General features: G+C 45.2%; 1 protein-coding gene and 1 non-coding gene across 2 annotated transcripts; both read left to right on the plus strand.

The window, feature by feature from the left end:
- Positions 1 to 765: 765 nt before the first annotated feature.
- On the plus strand, positions 766 to 24,545 carry LOC105088279 (POU domain, class 6, transcription factor 2). The gene is made up of 4 exons (XM_031454647.2): positions 766 to 1,164; positions 11,447 to 11,615; positions 20,321 to 20,489; positions 24,021 to 24,545. Exons 1-4 carry the CDS (start codon positions 787 to 789, stop codon positions 24,523 to 24,525), a joined length of 1,221 nt encoding a protein of 406 aa, XP_031310507.2. The 5' UTR covers positions 766 to 786; the 3' UTR covers positions 24,526 to 24,545.
- TRNAA-GGC (transfer RNA alanine (anticodon GGC)) lies at positions 5,793 to 5,864 on the plus strand. Its single transcript has one exon. It is a non-coding gene; the product is annotated as a tRNA-Ala (tRNA).
- Positions 24,546 to 25,155: the final 610 nt, after the last annotated feature.

Consider the following 25,155-nt stretch of genomic DNA (forward strand, 5'->3'; position numbering starts at 1 on the left):
GTAGCTCATGTTTTCTTTTTTTACCAGATTAGCTCTGTCCCTGACAACATTTGAATGCGGTCTGTGTTTCCAGATCTTACAAACACCCAGTCCCTTGGCACATGCTCCCTTTCTCCCTAACACAGTGACTGGATCCAGCCAGGCCCCTCCTCCGTGCTCCACAGGATCCCTTCATGGGGCCAGAGGCTACCAGGTGCAAAGAAAGGCCTTTGCCCCGCCTACCACAGAAGCTCTGGTCCTCTAACCTCTAGGGCCCAGTTTAAAACGCATCATTTAAAATACACTTTTAAAAATGCTCAGTCCTCAGTAGTCATTGCACCTCTATTTTGAGTTTCAAATACAGGTGACCCCAGTTCTCTCAAGCCTTCAGAAAGCTCAGGCTCCCTGACAACGTTGTAGAGCTAGCAGGCGGCCCCTCTGGGAATGGAATTCGGTTTCCCTGACTCCAGAACCCAGACTCTCAGCCACCGTGGGCACCAGGATGCTAGCTGACCGCTGACCCAGAGAGAGGAGCAGGATGCCGGGGAAAGGGAAGGAGGTGGAGAGAGCAGAGGAGAGGATGTGAGGGAGCACACCGTATCTGGGGAGCCCTGCGGGGAAGGGGTGCGGCTCCCCGGCCAGCCAAGGGCCTTGAGTGCATGAGTCTGTCCTCCACCCGGTTCTGAGATGGAGCAGGTGTCTGTGCTGCCCTGGCAGAAATCACATGTGGCTTGATTTTATTTTTAAATACGATGTTGTCCCCTTTCCTCCATGCACTCGGTCCATGTGTGTTTCTCTCTCCTTCAGATGCTCACCCTCGGCCACTTTCCTCCACACCCGCATCTCCAGATCTGTTCATGGATTTGGAATTGGATCTCAGGGAGCCTCCGACAGAGACTAGGGCATGAGTCATCTACAGTTGCATGTGCGGACCCTGAGCAGAGCCCTGAGCCTCACCTTTGGGCCTGTCTCTTGCAGATTATTGGGACCATTCCTCTGATGCCGAACCTGGGGCCGTCGAGCCAAGCAGCGAGCGGCACTCAGGGCCTTCAAGTGCAGCCCATCACCCCCCAGCTCCTGACAAATGCCCAGGGCCAGATCATCGCCACGGTCATCGGGAACCAGATCCTGCCAGTGATCAACACCCAGGGCATCACGCTGTCACCCATCAAGCCCGGCCAGCAGGTAAAGGTGCCAGGGCCAGGACGCCACGGCTACCTGGGCACCTCTCCTTACCACCCTTCTTCTTGGGCTCCGTCAATGGGAAGTAATTTTTAAATTAGAAAATATTTAATCCCACTAATCCTGACACATCAATACTCATAAAATAGCAAGTCGCTCTATTTTTCTTTCTTAGTGAATACGGGTGATAACTAAATAGCTCTCAATCTAAAAATATGAAGTTATTCAATTATAAACAGAGACAATGTCCTAAAATTCAACAGGGATGTGTTCTTATTTATCTTTGCTTATGATACTTAATTTTCAGTCAATTTTAAAAGGGGTGAAGAAGAAACCAAGATCACTTATGTCTTAACTGTAAATGAAAAAAAGAAAGTATTAAACACTAAGAGATCCCAACTGGATGCGGCTGAGGGTGCTACCTACAAATTAGGGAATGAAAAACAGGAAGCTCTGCTGAAAGGAATTTCATTAAAACCGCACAGTTCATTTTCTTCCATTCAAATATCAGTCGAGCACTTTCTGTGGGTTATGCTGGAGTCTGGGTACCCAGCACTAAAGAGGAAAGACACAGTCCCTGACCTCATGCAGCTTCTGGTTGATTGGTTTCTTCACACATTTTTCGGTAACCCTCTATACAGCAGGCACCTGATTAATAATAAGAAACAGGGATGAAAGAGTGACTCTTCCTGGTTTTATGGAGCTTGTGGTCTTGCAGAGAATGCAGACACATAAGCAGAGCCCCGCTGTGCAATAATACCGAAGGTCCTGTAACAGGACGGGTGTGCACAAACTTTACTATCATTGCAGAGACGAGGGGGACCAATTTTGTCCAGAGCATTTAGAATCCTCACAGAGAGAATGGTTTGGGAACTGAGTCTTAACAGATGAGGAAGAGTCAACCAGGTGATAGATGAGGCAGCAACACTCCAGGCAGTGGGAACAGCAGGCACAGAGGCAGGGAAACGCGAAGGAGGCTGGAGTGTCGAGAAACGGGAGGAAGGTTCTTGTGATTGGAACATAGAGGGAGTCTGAGGACAGTCATGGACAGGGCTGCAGAATCGAACAGAAAAGGATGACTTTTGTGTGATCCTAAACACATTATGCATCATCTTTGTGCTTTGGTTTTCTCATCTGTAAAATGGGGATGCGTCAGAACCTACCTCAGAGAGCAGCTGGGAGGATTAAGTGAGCTAATATACACAAAGTGGTTAGAATAGTGCACACAGTAAGCACTTATATAGTCATGATGATGGAGCTGATGGTAATGATTTACCCACCAGCCCAGGGAACCTGTGAGAGGTATTGAAAGAGGAAAATGGTACTCTCGGCTTTATTGTTCAAGAAGGTAACTCTGGTAGCAAATGGAGGCTGAAGCATCCACTGTATACAAACCATTTAGGAGATGATAGCAAAACACAAATAGGAATTCACGAAAATGCACTGAAACTAAGGAATGGGGACTGTAAGTACAGCTCGGCTCAGGGGAGCAGGATCTGAGAGTCAGGAGGATGTATATTGCAGCTGAAAACAAATGAGACAATCAAAGAAAGCACAAAGAACAAAAGAAGAAAGGAAGATCAGAAGCAGCGGGAAGAGAAAGAGAAGGAAGGGAGACGAAGGGAAGCTCAAGCTTTGAAGGAACAGAGAGGGAAGGGAGAGAGAGAAGAAATGGTGACATAGGAGGGGAAGCCAGAGAGGGATGATCTCACATCCAAGAGTTTTTAAAAAGCAGGACGTGGACACAGTGTCAAAGGCCACAGAGATGCAATCCGGTAAAGCCATCAATTCTTCTGTTTCTTTGTTGTAATGTTTTAAAGTCTGGATCGTCTCTGACACATTTGGAAACAAGCAGTCCTGTTAGCTGGATCACTTAAGAAGCAAGAGGTAGGCAAGGCTAAGATCCAGATTGCCAGCTGGGAGGTGCCCAACAAAGGAAGGCGGTGGGAGAGAAAGATGAAGACGGGCAGTGAGTGTGTGATCCAGAATATGGTTTTCTGAGCTGTTGGGAAACTGTATTATGCAAAGCACTTCACAAGGAAATAAAATACACAGGAAGCAGGAAGAAGATAAAAATCGATACATCATTCATCTGCAACAAAGCAGAAGCCTCCTTCCAGGGACCTCAGCCACCGCCTCCGTTTGGCTTCTGACCCAACCATGTAAACAGCTCATTCTTGGTGGCACTCAAAGGCTGTGCTTGGAAAATCCATTTGCCTGTTGGATACATATTTTGAAATATACTTAATAGAAATATTTGTCACTGACCACCTATTTGTCAGGCACTGGACCTAGAAGCTAGACTGGTGGACAAGACAGGTACCGGGAGCCCTTTCTTCGTGGAGTTTACAGTCTAGCCAGGGAGATGCACCTTCATCAGACTTGTGCACATAAGTACCTAAGACCTACAGTGACTGCTGTGAGTGCCCGGCAAGGGGCCCTCCTCTCCAGTGCGGGTCAACACCAGGAAAAACCAAGCCAGGTCTGAACACACTTCCCATCCGGAAACAGAGACCTTTGTCTTACTCTCCGGGTCTCACTCTAAATCAAAACCATGGCCTGAGATGCCACGGTTCCCAGCCATCCTCTTCTTCGTCAGCTTTCTCGCAGTCGGGGGACAGTCCCTGCCAAAAATATCACGAGGACTTCCACCCTCGCCCCCTGCCCCAATCTCTCAGCTATGTTATTTCTTTTTCTAATTACAAGATCCCATTGGATTCTCTACCTTCTAAATAATTCTAAGCAATAAGGCAAGATTCTCTATGTTTCATTGGCTTTTTAATCTGTATAGTTCCATCAGCCTCTTTTTCATACAATCTGTAAAAACCTATTTCTGTCAGCAAAGGCAGGTTGTAAATTGCCCAAAAGGTGATGAGTTAATTAGAAATCGTCAACATTTAATACAAAGTAGCTCTCCCTCTCACCTTGAATTTCTAAGGAGGGTGTGGGGGTGATAGACTCTTGCTGTTACATAAAATGACAGCTGCGTATTTGAGGGAGAACAGTTTCCATCCAGTAGAAGGGCCTAACCAAGAAACGGCACCTAAGAGGCAGGTGTGGTGCCGCTTCTCAAACCCTCGCCCACAGTCGATATTGTTAATCCATTTCCACAGTCTCCCTCCTGAGCACAGACGCAGAAGTGTTCTCACACCGCACCTGTTGGCCCCTGGCATGAAACCTCATTACCACGGCGGGAACATCTGGCCCTCTGGCAGTGGTCTGGCAGTGGTCTGACCACTGCCAGCATCCTCTTCACTGTGGAATCAGAGGTCTAGCAACTAGGAAGAAACAGCCAGCCTCAAGGGGATGTGCTTTGCAAATCCAGCTCCTGTCGGTTACAACCAGCATCCCAGAGAGCAGGACTCTCCCAGCATATGTGCGTGCTGAGAGGTCACGCGCGCGCAGCTGAAAGAGTGACCTTTGAACCTTCCTGCGTCCCCAAGTCACGGCAGGCCCTGATGAGCCTGTTGTTCAAGGCATGTACCAGTGGTCTGTCCAAGTCCCAGAAAGATCAAGGAAACCGACGACGAACATGGTGAGAAATATCAGGAAAACGGTGGCAACAGATGAATGACTATTACTATTTCTTGGCACCAGCTCTGATGGAAACAACTTGGAACGTGTAGTAAAGTTAACAAGTTGGGTGAATCGACAGGAAGTGCTCAAGTCTTGAGCCCCAGATATAAAAGCTGGGATTCTGAAGATGGCAGGTCATAAAATGCCCAGAGACCAAAAGTAAAAAGCTCAGAGCTGGAGGTATAAGGATAGTGGTCTTCAGTTTTTTCCTTTAAATATTACCCTCTACATTGAAGAAATATAATATGGACAACCAGTAAAAAATAAAGGATTTCTATCGCACAGTAAGGAGTTTCTCGATTTATTTTTTCGTGTGATTTATGACAAATGCTTGATCTCACAAGAGCATAGTTCCAACAGCAAAATACGTCATAAATTATAGGAGCAGAGAGTTCCCTAACTCACACTCAGAAAGAAGTCCAATTTTATGGAGTAACACACAGAGCTCTCGGACCAAATGACCTGGGATGATTTGTTTTAATTTAACAAAAAAAATAATTACATCCTTAATCGTTTACATCTGTCTACCGTTAATTATTAAAAGAGCCTGAATAAAATCTAAGAGTGCAGAGCCCACTATTCTTGATGATGATTTATTCCAATGATGAAAGATTGAGAACCTGCAAATTTATCATCAGAAATACAAACAATATATTTTTTTTAATATATACCAGGATCCAATAGCCCTAGATATCACTTCCACAGTTATCACATCAGAGATCCTTGGTGAGCAATGCAAGAAAATAAAAGTCGGGAAAGAGCTAGATATGAGAGAGAGAGAAAGATAAATATCTTTCTGTGCATGAAACAAATTATGTAATACAAAAATATCTGATGGAGCTCGAAAGTAAACTTTTGTTCCTTCCATGGGATCCTACAGCTACAGTGGATTATGGCGAACTCCCTCCAAAAGTCGGAGTGACCCAGATGCCCATGTTTGTCTTACTCTCCTGTGACTGGGAATGAATGATTCCTTCATAAGCAGCACAGACATCATTTTTGCAACAGTTTGTTCTCCATCTGACTAAGTCCCAACAAAAGTTAATGAGAGTTTGGGGTGTATAGCTCAGTGGTTGAGTGCATGCCTGGCATGCATGAGGTCCTGGGTTCAATCCCCAGTGCTTCCATTAATGGGGAAAAAAGTTAATGGGAGTTTTTAGCATCATTAAGGAAATAGACATTCGAAAGGAAAGATGTTGCAATTTATAAAATCAAAGCACTGAAATTTTTCAAAAATTAATACCATCGCTACAATACTTGGAGACTGCCAATCAGGAAGGCCCTCTGTTTCAGAATGTAATCTTGGTGCTGATAGGAAGCCAAAGAAAGTGGTTCATTTAAATTAGCTCTCTAAAATGCCATTTGATTATCCTGATTCATCCATTTTTTTCAAATTAAAAAAAATGTACTTTCTTACTTTTTTTTCCCCCAGCCCTTGCCTGAATCAGTTCCTGATTTTTTTCTTGGAGCCACCCAGAATAAGATATAAATTTCCACCCACAAGGGATCTCAAATAGTACAGGGGTTTTCCTAGATGAATGAAATGTGTGTCAGTGACCTCGGTACAAAACAGACCTTTGAACTTGCGGCCACACATTTGGGCATCTCACCTCTCTGGTCTCCCCTGTCACTCCCAGCCGAGCCCAGCTGATGAGGGGTCCCCTGGCCAGGAGTGCCTTTTCTACCTTCTCTGTCTGGCAGACTCCCGCCACTGGCCCCCTGCCCAGGATCCCTCCTTCGTGAAGCTTCCCTGTGTTACCCTCATCTCTGCTTTCCCCTTGCTCCAGTCATGGTCATCAAACTGTGCCACCTCTATGAGTCCAAACCTGAAAGGCAGGACTGATTCAGCCCTGCTTAGGACCCAGCCCACGGTGGGTGTTCCATCCCCTGTGTTCAATTTAATTGCTGCTGATTTACAGTGTTTCCCTGTCCAGGGTCTCAGATCCTACAGCCATGCTCCCAGAGGAGCCCAGTGCAGACCCTTCTGTGGCTTCCCAATTCTGTGTCTTCTGCCATTTTCCAGTATGTTCCAAATGAGCCACCTGCTGGGCTGGCAGCTTGGGAAGACTTTCCACACAGCACTGTCTTCGATTTCTCTTTTTTTCTCTGTCAGCCCCTTCCTCTTGCCACACTCTCCCACCTCATTATCTCAGCTACATTTAATCCCTCCCCATTTCTGCAGAATGTGTTAAACAACTCTGGTGGCTCCAACCAGTGCAAACAAACCAGCGAAGCCAGGCTGTGAGAGGCAGCAGGAAGGATAAGGCTTTCCAGACTCTGAATCCTGTTTTTCCCTGTTTCTCATTCACCTGTGGGGTGGACAGTTGCCCTTTTCTCTAGATGAAGCCAAGCCCAGGCCAACGTGAGCTGCCCCTTCCCTCTCCTCCTTTGCTGTTGGCGCTCCATGCTCTCAGCCTGTGTTAATCTGCTAGAAATGCCATAACCAAGGGCTGTACACTGGGTGGCTTAAGCAACAGAAATTCATGGTCTCACAGCTCTGGAGGCCAGAAGTTCAAGATCAAGGTGTCGGCAGGGTTGGTTTCTTTCGAGGCCTCCCTCCTTGGTTTGCAGACGGCCGCCTCCTCCCTCTGTCCCCTCATGGTCTTCCCTCTGCTCTTGTCTGTGTCCTAATCTCCTCTTCTTATAAGGACACCAGTCATATCGGATGGCAGCCCACCTTAATAACCTCATTTTAAAACCCTAATTATCTCTCTGAAGACCCTAGCTCCAAGTACAGTCACACACTGAGATACTAGACTTAACGTATGAATTTGCGGCGGGACACAATTCAGTCCACAACACAGCCTATTTACACCTGACCTGCAGCTCAGAGAAAAAGGCAAGAAAGTGATTATCTCAACTTGGGTGGAGATCAGTGTCAGCTCTTTTAGGCAGTCTAATGGGAGTATATTGAATAAATAAAAGACATGATCATATAAACAGGATGCTGTACTAAGAAAAGTACATTTGGGGTGTTACAGGTAACCAGCATTAGTTATACTAAGCAAAGGGCAATCTATAAGCAACTCCATCGGAGACCTGTCCCCGACGACATCAAAAGCGTAATATTTTTGGATGATGCCCTAGCCTCTAAGAGTACCATGCTTTCCTAAAAACATTATATTTTAAATACTTTGGAACTTGTAAAGAATAATCCTAAATTTGAAAAATATTTAAATTTTTACGTTTAGAAAAATAGATGAGATGTGTTCAAATTGATGAGCTACAGTCGTGCTAATCTGCTCTGAAGGGCAGCTTGCCATCATCAGTTTGAAGACATCGCATTGCTTCCCACGCCTCCCAGCCAGAGGGCCCTGCTGTTTCTCTGATTAGTAACCGCTCATCTCCAATGGTGGACAGGAGCTGAGAGGCTCCTGGGGAAGCACTGACTGACTTCTGAGTCAGTCTCACCTGAAGTCAAAGCTCACTTACACCAGCTGTGCGATCCCAGGTAAACCATTTCGGCTTTAAAGTTTCTATTTCCTCTTCTGTAATGGTATCACCAATACCTAACAAAGAGGACTATTGCCAGGATTAATTTTTATTGGTTGTTCTGAACTGTCTGGTTGAATTCTGGAGGGTAAGCAGGACCCCAGTGTCCTAAAAAAAAAATGTTTAATTCCTTTGGAAGAAATATATCTTTCTTAGATTCTTAGACATCTGAGATTCGTCTCTCTCTTTATATAGTCATAGAACAAACTCTTAAAAGAACTATTTTATTTTCCTCTAGAATTAAGCCCTGGTTTGCTTTAGTGACTCCTAAGTGAGATTGCAGCCTACTAATTTTTTTTTCTTTAGTGAGTTGTGTCTGAGGAAGAAAAATTTAAATTGATTATTATCTTATCCATTTCCTTGAAGGTACTTTACCACACCCAGGACAGATAAAATATTGATGAAATGGTAAAACGGACGACTATCTCATGATTCAGTGACTCAAAACTGTAAAAAGCTTTTGTCAAGTAACAATATTTAGAAGGACAACTCAATAGGTTAGAGGGGGGTAGACTGACATGCAGATATCCATCACCTTTTATTAAGCAAATTAAAAATAGATTTAGTTTTTAGTGTGTGTTCCTACAGAATAAAATTTACTGGATTCAGTTGTTGATTATGTGCTCAGCAGGTTGGCTAATTACTTTAGGCAGATGCTCGATGCATATTAATTTGGGTTCCATGTCAATTATAACTATCTTCAGTTCATAACCTAGCCTCTACTTAGCACAGATGAGTAACAGTAAGGATGTTCACTCGAGATGTAACTGCAGGCAATTCTGGAGCGGGACAGCCGGGCATCCCAGAGAGATCCCTAAACTGTGGGGTGGGAGCCTGGGTTCCGACGTGTAGCCAACTCCCGGTCTTGGGAGTCCCATAATCATACCAGGTGTACATGCCACATTGGGGTATCATGTGAACCCGGCGGGCAAAAGCATTACCACGGGGGACCAGAGAGGAAACAGCTCCTGAAGCACATTTCCAAAGAAGTACTTTGCTAACAATTGAAAGTAAAATGCTAACTGATGGTTAAAAACTTTTCAGGGAATTTAAAAGACTGACAATCTAGGTGCTGGTGACAATGTGCAGCACTTGGAATTCTCACACACTGCTGGTGACAATATCAAATGTTACCACTACTTTGGAAATCAGTTGGTAGTTTCTTTAAAAGTGAAATGTGCATTTACAGTTATGACCCAGTAATGTCCACAATTCCACTCCTAGGTATTTACATATAAGACATGAAAACTCAGGTACACACAGAGACTTGCACATAAATGTTTACAACAGCTTTGTTCATAATAGCTTCAAACTGGAAATAGTCCAAATGTCCATCAACAGACATTTGGATAAACAATCTGGGGCAGAGATACACATATGGAGATACACTATATATACTATTCAGCAATAAAAAGGAATAAATGCAACAAAATGGGGGAACCTCAAAAACAGTATCTGAGCAAAAGAATCCAGATACAAAGAGAGTATATACCATGTGATTCCATTTTTAGAATCGTGCCGAATGGGTCCATTGTGGCAGAAAACAGAGCAGTGTTGTCCGGCGCCAGGAGTTGAGGGGGAAAGGATTTCAAAGCGGATGAAGGAGCTCTGTAGATTGATGGGCAATTTCTGTATCTTGATTATATGGTGGTTTCACAGATGCATACCTTTGACAAAACTCATCAAACTGTGTGCATAAAATGGGTGTATTTTAGTATCTGTAAATTATATCTTGGTAGAGTTGAATGAAAAAACTGAACATAAACACACACGCACGCACGCACGCACCCACGCACACATGCATTGGGAAAGTGGTGACAAGTGGGAAGTCAGAGCCTCCCACGCTGGCTCTTAGATCCCAAGGAGGTGGGAAAAGTGCAGTGCCTGTTTTTGTAGGTGGCTCTCCCACCAAAGATCAGGGCCTGGGCCTGGCCTGATTCTACTCCCAGCCTGACTTCCTATTATAAAAACCTTTTACAAAAAACCTCCCTACGTCTCTGGGAGTGTGATGATGGCTATGAAACACTTTGGAAAGTCCACTGTCTAATCAACAAAGGTGGCCACTGCTGAGGCTGTCTGTGTACCTGAGCCAGGTCCGGGGCTGCCCTTTGTGTGGGCTGGCTTCCTAGGGGGTCAACACGTGGATGGAGAGAGACCCTTCCCGGGACTCTGAGTGGACCTGGTGCCTGCATCCATTTCTCTCCCCTCCCTCCTTCCTCCCTCCCCTCAGTCAGCTCCTGTCCCCTCTCAGAACAACAGCGCTTTGATCATCTGTAAAGGAGTCATGAATGCCCGGGCATAAAGACAGCCTTCCTTATAGCACACAACATTTAAAAAGCTAAGTCCATTCTTCCTTGGGGCGCTGTGACCAAGAGCCAGAGCCCCAAGGTCAGATTTCGTGTGTCCAGAGGCCAGCTCCTCCACACCTGCCGAGTGAACCTTCAGAATCCTTTAACTCCCTGTACCTCAGCTTCCTGGTGAGAGAGGCGTCAGAATGATACCCACTGCCCAGGCCGATCTGACAGTTAAGTGAGAGAGGGCATGGAAGTCCCAAACAAAGTGCTGGCATAGCGTAAGAAAGTGACAACCCAGAGCTACAAATCTGAATCGATACTTTTGTCCTGACTGCCTCAATTTCTCTGATTTCTACAGGATCTTAGAGAGCATTTTCCCCCTGACTCCACAGTGATACACCTAGACTCTTTGGTCTGGGAGAGCAGAAATTTCCCATATACACTCAGTCTAAATTGGCACTTTCCTCAAAACACCAGTTACATACGACAAAATGGCTGGGCGCAGCCTGTCTTTGATACTGAGTTTTGCATTCTGAGTTGATGGCAGGCGTTATATTTTATCCACATGTACTTGAGAAGTCAGTCAAGTGCGCTGTAATTGCACGAACAGGCGGAAAGCGTCCAGTCACACACCGTGGTCAAGAAATGTAGAAAATGGGGTGCTCTAGCAAGCCAAGGAGGAAATTAATAATACATTTAGAATTACTAATAAAATACCTGTCAAGGCAGCAAACATATTATATACAAAAAACAACAACTACAAAAAAAAAAAAACCCTCTGTGTTGTGTAGAGTGTACGCTCTTTCTGAGAAGTATGTATTCTTGGAAATAAAATGATTCAACCCCAGATGAAACTTCTGTTCCCTGGCATTTTCCTCCTAATTTTTCACACCTTTGTGTATTTTTTACATCCCCCTATGTAGCTCCACCAACCCTCCCAGACGTCAGTGGGTCAAGCAGCCTCCCAAAGCAGCCTTCTGCACCTGACTCACAGCCAAGCATCCATGTCTCAAAGCCCCGTCCGGCAGGCTTCCTCTTCTTCCTCCTCATCCTCTTCCTCTTCAGCTTTGAGCGTGGGCCAGTTAGTCAGCAGTAAGTATCCTTTCTGGCTCGGTTAAATCATGGTGGCCTTCTTGTTGCCTGATTGCAATGCCTCTCTCTGTCTCTCTCCCCCATCCTCTTTATCTCTCTCTCTCTCTCTCTCTCTCTCTCTCTCTCTCTCTCTCATTCTTTCAAGTCGAAGAGGAATTTCCTGGTCCTGCTAGGCCAATATTGGGATGAGGTCACACCCAGGGCCTGACAGTTCCTTGGGGAAGCAGGAACCCCCCAGCACACATCACGAGTGCGTGTCGGCGCCAGTTTCCATCCCAAGCACTCTCTGATGTGCTGAGTCAGTCCCACCACTTTAGAAGGTAGAAACTGATCAGTTTTCAGGGCATGAGCCACATAGCTCAGAAGTGGAATAACCAACAACAGGCACTCAGCCGGCGGGTCAAGCTGCTTTTCTGTGTGTTTGAAGTCCCCTGACATTCTATTAGGTGTCAGAGGAAAGAAAAGAGCGCGTGCCTGTGGGCTGGTGGGTGTGTGCACGCAGGGTGAGCTGCCTCCAGTGGTGGGAGGAGGAAGCCGTGCCGGCTGGAAATGATGAGAAACCTCTGAACAACCATCCACAAAACAACACAAGCTAGCAAGTCGGCCTCCCTGAGGAGGCCATGTATACATTTTAGAAATGGTATTTGGCCCGAGTCAAGTCTCGTGAAGACAGCATATGTATCACATGCAAATAGAGACGTGTTGAGATGAATGTGACGATGGTCTAATTTAAGGTTAGTTATTCACCTTTAGTGTCATTTTTACTTACATATAAAATCACAGAATGTGTGTATAGATTATAATTCTCCAGCCACTAAAAATCCAACAGTTGTGGTTTAAAGGGCCAAAGCACGGGGTAGGCACCTGTGTCACGAATCAAGGACACACGTGAGTATCTGTGTTTGGCTGAGTGTCATGAGTGACCTGTTAAAGCAGGAACAGTAGGGAGTCTCCCATATCATGGGCCAAGTCTGGAAATGCCAGGCCAAATGGAGGGTTGCTGCGTCTTCACCCCACAAGCAGCCTCCCTAAAAAAGAATATTTATATACATACATGCATATGCATATATACTCAACTATATGATAACTCAGGCAAGAAAGACGCATGTGAAACGGCGAAGAGAATCAGAGATAATGGAAAGATTAAGATGCCCACGTACTTTAGTGAATGAGTCTGGATGCTCTTGATCGTAACAAAATATGTCAACACCAAAAGAGTTTCAGGGTTCATATGGAGTCTGCCATCAACCTATTACTTTAAGTTGTTTAGATACACAAATCCTCTCATCTGGGCAAAAAACTAGTCTTACTTCAGTAAATTTATATATAAAATTAATTTACTTATAGCCAGATTTTCCCCCAATAAAGAAACTCCTTATAGGGTTGTTGTGGGGAAAGATTCAAATTTTGTTCCAATTTGATATTGTGTGTAACTTTCCACAAAACACTCTATTTCTAAATGCCAGCAAGGTCCTAAATTTACAATAGGTTGTTCAGCTTTGTTCCTGAAAGAAAAGGAACTGATATCAATGATCGTATAGAGAGGAAATAAGTTAAATATGAAATATTTAAATGTGAAAAGTACAAACCACCCCACGAGTACTGTATTTTACGTAAGCTGAAGACTCAGTACATGCTGGATGGATAGAGAGATGAATGAGTGGAGGAGACAGAGATGGATGGATGGTACTGGCTGCTCTCTTGCCACTTGTCTCAAGCTGGGCAGGGAAGGATTAGCCTTTCTCAGAAGTCAGGAACAGAGCTACTTAATGGGCCAAATGAAATTTCAATTGCACAGCGGCCAATGGAACATCTAAGATCTAGCTGTATAATGAGTGAACCATATTGCATATCCTTAATAAGAAATATAAAGAATTGGGGAAAAGAGACTCCTTTACCACATGCACTTGAAACTGGAAACTCGAAACTCATGCAGAGCCTTGAATGAGGAGCCTTCTCTGGCGGATATGAGAGGGCCAAGCAGCACCAACACGGGGGCTCAGACTTTACACAAACCCACTGCTGCGCTTACAATTGCTCCAGATTTGAACATGTTGTTTAGTTAATTCCCTTCTGTCTCAAAACCCAACTGCAGAACGATTACTATACAGAGCATTTCCTGATTTTGATTACCCCCAACAAACTTGTTTAAGCCTTCGTTTGTAAAGGAGGGTTTTCAAAGCACTTTCAATACTTTACTGATTTTCTTACTCACAAGACGGTCATATAAATCTTCATTTTCAGATATTGAAGCTGGCATCCAATAGATCTTGAAAAGTACAACTTATCTTGACCATCTAATGTCGGAGAGACCAGATTCAGTCTTAGATGAGAGGCTGTGACACTGTGTGTGACAAATCCCCTGGGGAACAAAGCCAGGATGATAACCCAGGTGGTCTGATTTCATTCTGCACAGCCTTCAAAGGCAGGATACTTTCACATGAATTTTATCCAGTGAAATTTGAATGACAAAATACATCAAATCACCTAAATATTCTTCAAATAATTTTAAAATCCTGAACTCACATTTTATAATTAAAGCACAGGCTCTTTCCCTGAGCCAATATGAAAAGGAAAAACTAGACTAGACACCTTGCATGTTTTGAAATTTATATTCAAGCATGAAAGATGCATTTTAAATTACTTTTGTCTGAGATTAAACTTTACCAAATTTGCAGATAGGCTAACGTAGGAAGACCCAACCCAGTCCTTCAAATGTAGTTTTTAACACAGGTTAAATTATAGGAAGAAAAAAGCGTGCTTTAGTCAGAGAATGTTGACTTTAAAATAAAAAAATAAAAAACACTTTTTGAACACCATACACATGCAGGCACAAGACTAGAAATTAAGAAAGTAAAAGTAAGCAAGATGTGGTCCCCGTCCTGGGGGAGGTAATGAACTGATAACAAAGAAACACAGTTACAATAAAGGGAAATAAATGCTAGGTTCAACATAAGAATAAAGACTATGCAAATATAGTAGACAGTTATCTCAGTTTTAGAGACTGAGACAGAACAGAAAGACTTGCTGGAGTAAATAATCCTTGAATTAAGCTGGATGGTTAATGAATCAACAAATTCCTCCATTAGGCCAAGGCCATAGTTTGAACCAGGTCAAACTGGATTTGAACCTGTGATCAAAATCTTGGTGAATGGACCCTCCCAGGTCATGGTCAAGGTTGCCTCGGGTTGGGCAACCTGCCATTGCTCCAGATGAACTGGAGTGGGTGGATCATCTGTAATCTGCCCTACTCTGGGCAAAAGAACACAGTTACTACCAATATGCCTACTCCTTAAGACCTCTGCCCATTACCTGTTCACAGTACCTACACAGCTTGTCCTGTGTCAAACCTGGCTCCGTCTCCACAGTCACCAGAGATAAAGATCGTTTCCAGAAAAAGGGCTTTTGGAAAGTCTAAAAGAGTCAAACAAAGGACTTGACCAAGTCCCAAACTGGCTTAAGATTTACACAGTACTGTTTAAATTTAGGTAGGCATGGGACTTTTTATTCTTTGCTGGGTTTGGTTTTTCAAGACACTTTTTTTTAAACCCCTGGCCTATGAACGTGATTCTTAGACAGCAAAAGGACTGACAGTCCATACCAGAAAACCCAAACCACAAAGTGAGCGTGAGCATGCATGGTAGTCCTTTATGGCACAATGGAACCCCTGATCCACTTGATCACATTTCACACCATTTCCCACAACGCAGTGAAGTCACCACATTGTAAGCAAGCTGTTCTCCCAAATCACACTGCACATCCCCAAATGGTTTCTCCTTTCTTAGAAATATTTGGTAAATATGCCCATTAGTTGCCGTAAGAATATCACTAAAAAGCCGATGGATGTTTCAGAGGCAGTTAATCCATCCTTGGCACCTTCTTTAAAGATGCATATTTCTCCTGTAACGATCCCACCAGCAGAAGCTGCAGAAGGATGATGTTGGTGGATGGTGGATGATAACACCTTACATGAATGCCCAGGCACACAGTTGGAAGGAGCTGACTTTTTAAAACGAGACAAAAGAAAACATCGGTCCTGGTCCATCCTGAATGCTCAGTTCAGGATGGGCCCAGTGACTATGCACCCAGATTTGCACAGGCACAGAATGTGCCTTTAGTCCCCATGAAGATCTTTTCTTTTTCAGCCCATGTGTTCCAGATTTGATTTGGAAAGCGCCATCATTACACGTATGAATCGCTGCCCATGTTAAATGCCAGTGTATTGTAAATCTCCAGGCCAGCCGATCCGGACATGGGTTGATCTCCTGGATCCTTTAGCAAGGCTCAGATTAAGGGCAAACCAAGGAAGTCACAGCTTTCTGACTCTGTGTTTAATACATTGGGCCGACTTAATCTGGCACAAACTTTTATAAAAGGTGCCACTTCCTCCTCAGGGCAGAGAACTCCCGGACTGGGTGCCCAGGAGCTGGTTAAAGGGATTTGAAGCCTCCCTTGGAGCTTCCCATCAAGGTGGCCTCAGATACATCCTAAGAGTTAACGCAACCTCCCCAGAGTCAGGAGAATGGAAAGCCAGGCTGACTGATCCCAGGGTGAACAGTCAACCTCTGAGCTACACTGAGAGCTAACGTGACTTTCCAGGGAAGATTCCATTCATTACCTTCACCCCATTTCCCCTCCTCAAACAGAAAAGCATAAATCCCCTAGGGAAAGGGAACTGTCCAACAGTGCAGGAAAAAACCTCAAGAGTTTAAGACAGAAATTTAGGGATCAAAAAAAAAAAAGCATTACTTTTTTTTTTAATTAATTCAAAACATCTTATAGACATCATCCAATTCCTTCTCCCAATGTGTGAAGACAAACAAGTTCCACATCTTGTAATCAGAATAAAATTAATATTTGTCCATGGGTGGGCCCCTTCTTTGGATGTAGAGACTTTGGTAGTCCTGGGACCCATGGAGTGAAACCATAATAATACGTTTTCCCCTCTGATTTTATGGCCGAGAACAATAATATAAAGAAAGCCAGGAAGCTCATCTCCAGCAAACAACAAACTGCACAAACAATGAGATACTGATTTCCTCTCCCCAGGCCTTTGCCCAATAGACCATCACCCTGTTTAAATTTCACCAGAACGCCTATCTTAATCAGGTCCATAAGTAGAACCAGGAAAAAGACAAGAGCAGGAAAGGGGTGAGAGGAGGAAGACGGAATTCAGCTTCCTGGTGTAAGAAGTATTTGTCTGTGGGCTCAGTTGCGCAGGCACCTGCCTCTCGGAGCTTTAGAGTCGAAGTTTTGCGAATCCACACAACACTGCTCAGTTCAAGAGGGTAAGAGGCCATAGCTTTCTTTTCAACTCTGGTTATCATCAGTGATCTGGCTAAAAGCAACCTGCACAATCACACACGTGGATTTGGTGGCTGGTCTCAAAGAACCAGTAAGGAGACAATAAAGGCAGCAGGGGAAGGGAAAGCACAAGATAGAATGGACTTACATAGACTTGTATCCCAAGTCATATACCTGCCCGGTACTGCACTGCCAAGGCACGGGCCCTTGGAAACCCTTCCAGATCAACTCAGTTGATTCCTGTTGATCTAGAGGTGAGGCTACTATACGGCAACAAAGTTACTTCCCACGGGAACTACTTAGCTTTGCTCAGAGAAAAACTCTCCCTGCAATTCCAGACTCCACTGGCTACCCCAGCCCGGTGACACCCAGATGTCTGCCACTTGCCATAAACGGTGGACCTGGAGTGGAGGAGGGGCGAGGATGGGGTCTCACACAGGTGGTAGAGAAGCTCTCTGTGTAGTGGGACCTGGTGAATAATGACGGTAAAGGGTCAAGTGAAGACATGCAGAGGAGGCCACGCCCAGACTCCGTCAGGCCAGAGCCACAGAGAAAGCCCCTGTCAGGGGGTCAGCGGGTCCCCTGCACCACAATCACCTGTGGCACTTGTTAAAAATACATGTCCCGGGTCCTATCCAATGACTCCTAAAGACCTACCGAATTAGAAAAACCACCGTCCTAAAAGCCACACTGTTACAAGGAAGATCTCTGGCTTCCATTTCTCACCCTCGGTTTTGAACCTCCACTGCCCACGCTTGCAGGGCCAAGCTCCTCCTCCTCCTCTCTTGGAGAGAGGCCAGGCCCCCCTCCCTGTGCCCGTCTCTACCAAGCTTCCCGACTACTGTTTTATTTTTGCCTCCTCCCCTAACCAGGAGCCCACTTAGACTTTTCTGTCCTAGCTGCCCTCCTTCCCCAGGGAAATGTTAACACCGCAGGTATATGGCACATTGGTTCTGTTTATGGACTTTGGTTTTTTGGGGGGACCACAGCCATCGTGCTATCTAAGACCTTTCCACCTTCCCTTCCACCACCTCAGCACCAACTCCCCCTCTAGGGAATGGATGTTCTAACTGCAGGGTCCCAAAACGGTCCCAGCAAGGCAGCCGGCCTGAGGAGGGCTGGGGTTGAGGATGAGGAGGAGCTGAAGGGACACCCAGCATCGGTTCCAGCTGACTGATTGTCCCCACGTGCCAATGGGGACCTGGTGCTGCCAAACCTAACATTTCAAAAGAACACAGGGGAAAAAAGGAAAAAAAGAACAACATGGAAAAATCTTAATTTTTCTTTAGAAATCTCCCAAAGTTTCATGTTGGCAAGTAATTCTCCCATATCGTAAGCACTAGAAAAGCTGTTTTGCCAGCTCCTCACTTGCAACTTCAGCTCTAGGAATTTTTAAATGAAAAAAAATGGAGAAGAGTCTCAAAGCTGCTGTGTGCGTGGATGTAACCTCCCTAGATCCTTAGCAAACCCTCCAAGCTGCCCCAGGCTGCTGTGCTGGTAGGAATTCAGATCCAGAGGGCAGCCCCCACCAAGCACCACTGGAAACAAGGCTTCATTAACCTTGCTGCCAGGCTTCTGGGGTGAACTGGGGGAGACAAAGCAGGATTTTAATTCATCTTAACAGCCAAATCAGTTGTATAGTCACCCTCTGCCCTTGTCCATGGACGTAGATTCTCAACATCCTACCCTGAAATAGTCACCACTCCCAGCACGAGCCCTCCCCTCCCCCCACCAAAGCACTTACAGGCCCCCCCCACTCGCTCCCACCTCCTGCATCTGGGCCTCTCTGCACCCTGCTCCCACTGACCTGAACAAGGCCCCTCCATTCTCCAAAAGCTGCCCACTGGGTAAGACCCAGGTGAATCCTCCCTCCTGTCACCTCTCCCTTCGCTATAAATCCCAGCGTGCCTGCCACCCCATCAGTTCTTGATTATACTCAACCTGGAACTTTTCTCTAATGGTTTCTCACTCCTAACGTTGAGCCCCGACGCCCTGGAGACAATACACTCCACAGAGGCCGGAACTGCCCCGTCTCTTTCTCCTGCTCCGTCTTCCCGCTCATTCGGACTCCCAGGAGTCACTTAAGAAATACTTATCGACTAACTGCAGTGATTACACCCCCTTTTTCACCCATCTTTCTGCAATGAAATTATGCTTAGCGACATGTAAAAATTCTACAGGACTTTGTTTTTCACGAGAAGGTAAGGGTACAGTGTAAACCGCCATGGCTGATTCTGCAGACAGAGCCCATTTCCCCTGTAATGAGAGAATCCAGACAGGAAGCACCACGCCCCCCACCCCTCCCCAGAAGTTAACATCTTTATTTAAAAGTCCGTGAAAAAGTGGTCCTTGGGATGCAAATGTTTGTCTCTTTTCGTGGTAACAGAAGTATCTCTAGCCCTAAGCCCAGAAGACCCCGGTTCCTTAGCCAGGTTGTGGAATGGACTGAAACTGGTGGGTTATCATGCAGAAAGAGGACGAGAGAAACTTTTCACCTACGTCTGAGGCGTGAGGTGAAGAACAATAGAGTCAGCGCGCAGGGAGAACGGCTTCGCTCCCGGCAGGACGGAGCAGCACTTTGAAATCTTCCACCGTCCCCAGCCCATGCTGTCTCCAGCGTGGTGCACGCTTTCATTTACCCAGGGCTCAGCAGCCAGGGGTGGGGGAGTTTCATTTTCCAGCTGTTGTGTCATTTCCCTTGATAAGTCCTAAATTGACCACGTTATCTGGCACCAAAGGGGCCTTCCTGCGGTCGGCATTTTTTATTATGTGCCCTTTCAGGGGACAAAGGCAGCTGCGTCAGTAAATTGCTTACGGTGGGGCGGGGGGACAATGTTATTCTCACAGCTTCATAAGCATGTTCTTCTGAGGAGCTAATGTGAACATAAGAAATTAGACAGCATCACCATCTATTAGCCTGGCTGCGGTGGTGCTCAGGTGAAGGAAAATACAAATTACTAGTTTTTAAGGGCAATTTTTAGCACTAAAGAGTCCAGTTAAGACATTTCAAATGGAAACCTCTTCATCTTTATATTTTCACACAATATTTGGACATATTTATGGGCAAAATGGAGATACATCCCCCACAGCTAGTGCCCCCCTGCGCTGGCTGTGGTTTGTCAAGCCCTAAGGAACACATTCTGGCTTTGTGGAGTGTTAGCGTGGGCAAGCTGTGGTTTTATCCGAGACAGAACTATCTCGAAGGATGATTTGTGGAGGTGTAACGTGTTCAGGACGGGGGCTTGGGTGCCTCACCTGAGAAACAAAGAACATTCTGCAATGTGGCTTCCCCACTGCTCTGAGATTTTTAACCAAGCCACTTTCTTTACCAATCATAACAAACACAAACGACTCGGGTGGGTGTTGACGTATTGATCCTATTTTTAAAAACATCTCCACAGATCCTCAAACGGCAGCGGGTGAGGTGGATGGGGTTAATCTGGAGGAGATCCGAGAATTTGCCAAAGCTTTTAAAATCCGGCGCCTGTCCCTTGGCCTGACCCAGACTCAGGTGGGACAGGCTCTCAGTGCCACAGAGGGCCCCGCGTACAGCCAGTCGGCCATCTGCAGGTAACCTGTGCCCGCATGCTGTCACCTCTCCTGGCCGGCCTGGGCCTCGTTTGTCCTCTCGGCTCAGCTTTTCTTCTTCGGGTGGGCAAAGCTGGAGGGTTAGCGTGTGGGAAGGAAGTTTGGGGTAGCTAGATGTTGGAATTGGTGAAATGGATGGAAATGGAGTTACAAAGGCAGATTTGGGGGGCCTGGCTTGATAACTCTCGTCAACTCACAAAGAACTTCCAAGGCGGTTTCGTTGGAAATACATCACCCCGGGGCCAGAAGCTTCCTTCTGGACCCACTGTCCTACGCAGCTGAGAGCCACTGCCTCCTGTCTGCAGATAGGTGCTGTAAAGCTACCAGTCCCACCTGGTATTAACATACCCACCGTATCTGCTCAGGGATGGCTAGTAGGGTTTTCCATGAAAACACGCCTTTTCAAATTAAAAAAAAAAAAAAATTAACCATTTTGTGACTATGAAGGAATTGTTTTTTGACCTTGCCATGCCAGACACAATTTCCGAAGCATATTTTTTAAAAAAGAAGATGCTGCTTTACAAAGCTCAGAAAAAGGGAGCCGAACCTTGCCCATTCCCTCCCCAAATTAAATAAATAAATGACAGAAGCCAGCCTTGGCTGTGTTCGAGTTGATCTGGGTCAAGCCGCCAGCAGCGGCCCCCGCACATGCATGTGTGTTGCACTAATCCCATGTTTATGCATGAGGTAACAAAGGCACTTCGGTAAGAGCTTTTTCCTCTTGGGCAATGTCTTATGAGTCCTCCTCCATCAGGAAAAGCCAAGAAACCAACTCTAAACTCATTTAAGTGGATTTTGTTCTTGGTGATCCATGAAATGCTGTCTTTTTATCTGCTCTTTATACTTTTAATGTATTCCCCAAAGGACGGGAGTGTACTTTTCCTGCAGTTTAAGACTAAGGTTATAAATAACATCAGTATGGGGTAGTAGCTTGCAGCTCACATTTTGCTCAATGATTTTCCATAAAACCCATTGATTGTTGTTAAATACAAAAAGCACCATAGGATCCTCTCACTTCTATGGCCTCCCCTACTGTTTTTTCTTATAAGATACCTCCCTGTAGAAAATAACCTTTATTCAGTCTATACAAGGATACTACTGCTGGGAAATTTGTTTCAAGGCTTGTATATGTTATTCCAAACCACATGTACAGAAGCATCAACACTAACAAGCAGCATCAAATGATATGAATACTGTTGCTCCCTGTTGGGAAACATTAATTTTGTTTCATCTTGACAGCCTTGTGATAAAGGCAGCCACAGGTTTTTAAGTTGTTGCCAATTTGCTTTTGTTGCTAAAGCCTTCTTCGGCTTATCTTTAGTCCTAAAATGTGCTTTCCCTTTAGTGGCTTCAGAACTATCTAATGTTGTCACTAACACACGTCGTGTTTCTTGGGCAGTCCCAATCAAATATGTTGATTTCTAAAGTCTTCCCCAGGGGCAGCCAAAAAAGCTAGGGCTGAAATGAAAAGGGACTTTGGGAATTCACTGCATAATAGAATATGTCAGATGCCTTGACTTGTCAGCCTTCTCTAGCTTCTAGTGTTTCAGTAGGGTAGTTTGAGGGGCTAACTACCAAGAAAAAAAAAATAAAAGAAGGTCTTGAAAGAGGCCAAAATCTGACTGTGAAACAATTCCAGTTAATTTAAAGAGTGGGGAAGGGTCTGCATTTGAGCCCACACACACTCTAGGGTCACTCCTCCCTTATTAGCTACAGTGACTCCCAGGTGCTGCTTACACAGGTCCCTTCTTGTCAGAGACACAGAGATAAAGATACCACCAATACACTGGGCACCCCTATCAGAAGCTTTGTCCCGGTGCCATGTAAAGCCAGGCAGGTTAAAGCCTTTTGTCATGCTAGCAAGACTTTAGCTTTGGGGCTTTTACAGTGAATGAAGGTAAAATGTGGTATGTGGCAAATTAACACAATAATGAGGGCTCTGGGGGAGCCTGCCACAAGAGAGAAGCTCATTAAATGACATTAAATAATGAGTTCATTTTATATCGAGAGCAAAAAGTACTTCTTTCCTCTTTGACCAGTATCGAAAGTTGGGTTTTAAAAAATAAGTAAATAAAATAAACAAATAACTCCTTGAACTATACGTGGAAGGGAATGCTATGGGAGTGCCATTAAAACTTGATACTATTTGCACTGCTTATCACAACATATCTAAAATGCAGTGCCAAAAATAAGATTAAGGCACATAAAGGAAGCCTATCCTTTTGTGTCCGTTTGCAAGCATCCTTATAAGGCATACTGTGACTAAAGCAGGTTCATTTTAGCTCTGTGAACAGTCCATTGTAATAAGATGCACTCTGCAGTCAGAGGGCTATTTTTCAACAGCGCTGAAGTTTGAAAGATAGAGGAGAATTCTGCGTATCCAAAGTTCTCATCCTGGAGGGTTGTGAATTTGGATTTAGATGAAACAAACAAACAAAAGGCATTGGCACTTTTTTGTATTTTCATTGAGAGTGCGTGTGATTTTCAAACCAGGGTGACCCTTTAAAACGTTGTGTATCATTTTGTCCAAGAGGCTTCATATTTTTTTAAGTCACTGTAGCAAAGAATTGCTGATGGCAATTGATATATAGAAGACCTCATTTACAGAAAATGATATCATTCAAGTACAGTTTGCAGATATAGCACATTAAACACAGCTGGATACCCCGGTGCCAAAGGACCCCATTACACTGGCCGGTGTCGAAGGCATGAGGTGGCCCTAGCACATCCAGGGAGGGGTGTTCATAGTAATTACAATGCGTCCAGCTGTTTGAGTCCAACAGTAAAGAGGCAAGGGGTTGTGTTTTACCTGAAAAGGGAGCATGTTGTTAACTTACACATGGTGAAAATTGTTACCAGAGAGAGACAGAGATGGGAAGGGGGTGGAGAGGGGCGGAGAAAGAGATTAAAATGAGATACAAAACAGAGATGAAAAGAAAACCATAAAAGAAACTTGTCCCGGTTGCCATCACTGACTATTATAATAGAGATAACATTTTTATAACCAAGTCAATGGGGGACATTTCAGGAAACCAAATGTAAAACAGAAAAAAAGAATCATTTGAAACGAAAGAACATGACAGCTCTAGTCTTTGATGTCACTTCCTGGTGTTAATTTTTGCCTTCAGGATTCTGAAGTTCGGGGAGCGGGGGTGGGGGGGCGGTCGTGGGTGTGGAATGGCGCTGGGTCGATTCAAATAAAAGCTTAGCTCTCAAGCACTCCCAGGAAAAAGGTCTGCGAGTTGTTTTTGTTTCCATCGTGATGGATGCTGTGTCATGCGTTCTCCCCCCTTGCTCGCCTGGTCAGCGCGGGTGCGCGGGCTGCATGCGGGGCATGAGCATGCGGGAGGGTGGGCGCTGGCTTGCGCGGGGACGGCTACCTTGCAGCTGGCTGCGTATCCGGAGTGAATTCGCTCTGCCAGGCAGGCAGGCAGGCAGGCAGGCAGGCAGGCAGGAGGCCCACCCTGGCAGAGGACTCAGTGTAAGACTGTTCTTTCTCAATTTTCCCCCCAGACACACCATCCTGAGAAGCCACTTTTTCCTACCACAGGAAGCCCAAGAGAACACTATAGCTAGCAGTCTGACAGCCAAACTGAACCCTGGCCTTTTGTATCCTGCCAGGTTTGAAAAGCTGGACATCACCCCTAAAAGTGCCCAGAAGATCAAGCCGGTGCTTGAGCGGTGGATGGCTGAGGCTGAGGCCCGCCACCGAGCAGGTATGCAGAACCTGACCGAGTTTATCGGGAGTGAACCGTCCAAAAAGCGCAAGAGGCGCACCTCCTTCACGCCCCAGGCCCTTGAGATCCTCAATGCCCACTTTGAGAAGAACACCCACCCCTCTGGGCAGGAAATGACCGAAATTGCCGAGAAGCTGAACTATGACCGGGAAGTAGTTAGAGTTTGGTTCTGCAATAAGAGGCAAGCCCTGAAGAACACGATCAAACGCTTAAAACAGCACGAGCCGGCCACGGCCGTCCCCCTGGAGCCCTTAACAGACTCGCTAGAAGAAAATTCCTAAAGAGACACCCTCCAGGAATCGGGGGGAAAAAAAATCCACAGAAACTAAACTCCACCCTTGGGACTTCATCCCCTCACCCCTCCAAAAGAGAGGGAAAAAATTAAATTAAAAGTAAATAAATTTTAAAACAGCCCCCGTCATCACCCTTGTAAGTAACAGACTAAGAAAATTACCAAGTGGACTGGCTGGTTTATACATGTCCATTGGATTTTCCAAAAAAAGAAAAAGAAATTGTTTTTGAAAATTTTTAAACGAGGAATACACCACAGCGCAGGTGTGTGTGTGTGCTGGGATCATTCCTGCCCCCACCTGTCTCCCCAAAGCCAGTTTTCTAATGGACTTAAAGAAAACCAAATAACCACGTACTTTTTTCTGTATATGATGAACATATGAACACATTTTAAGGAAAAAGAAAAACAACTAAACCAAAAAAAGAAATACACCCAAAACAAAACAACACAAAAACCCCACTAACAACAAACAAAAACTTTTCTCTGTTCAAAGCAAATACAAGCCTGCCACCTGGAGGAGGGACTGCGGACGGCATTCTTTCAGGGTCTAAGTGCTGATTCACTTATGAAACCTATTAACCAAAGTCAGAAACATGGCATTGCAAACGCGACCACGAGT

The sequence above is a fragment of the Camelus dromedarius genome, chromosome 7 (assembly GCF_036321535.1).
Source record: "Camelus dromedarius isolate mCamDro1 chromosome 7, mCamDro1.pat, whole genome shotgun sequence".
In the NCBI taxonomy this organism is placed as follows: domain Eukaryota; kingdom Metazoa; phylum Chordata; class Mammalia; order Artiodactyla; family Camelidae; genus Camelus; species Camelus dromedarius.

Bases quoted from the DNA above. Each gene is read 5' to 3' on its own strand.
- LOC105088279 (XM_031454647.2), top strand. From the start codon at position 787: ATGCTCACCCTCGGCCACTTTCCTCCACACCCGCATCTCCAGATCTGT. The intron at 1,165-11,446 runs GTAAAGGTGCCA...CCCCCTATGTAG, and splicing joins CCATCAAGCCCGGCCAGCAG to CTCCACCAACCCTCCCAGAC. The intron at 11,616-20,320 runs GTAAGTATCCTT...ACATCTCCACAG, and splicing joins CGTGGGCCAGTTAGTCAGCA to ATCCTCAAACGGCAGCGGGT.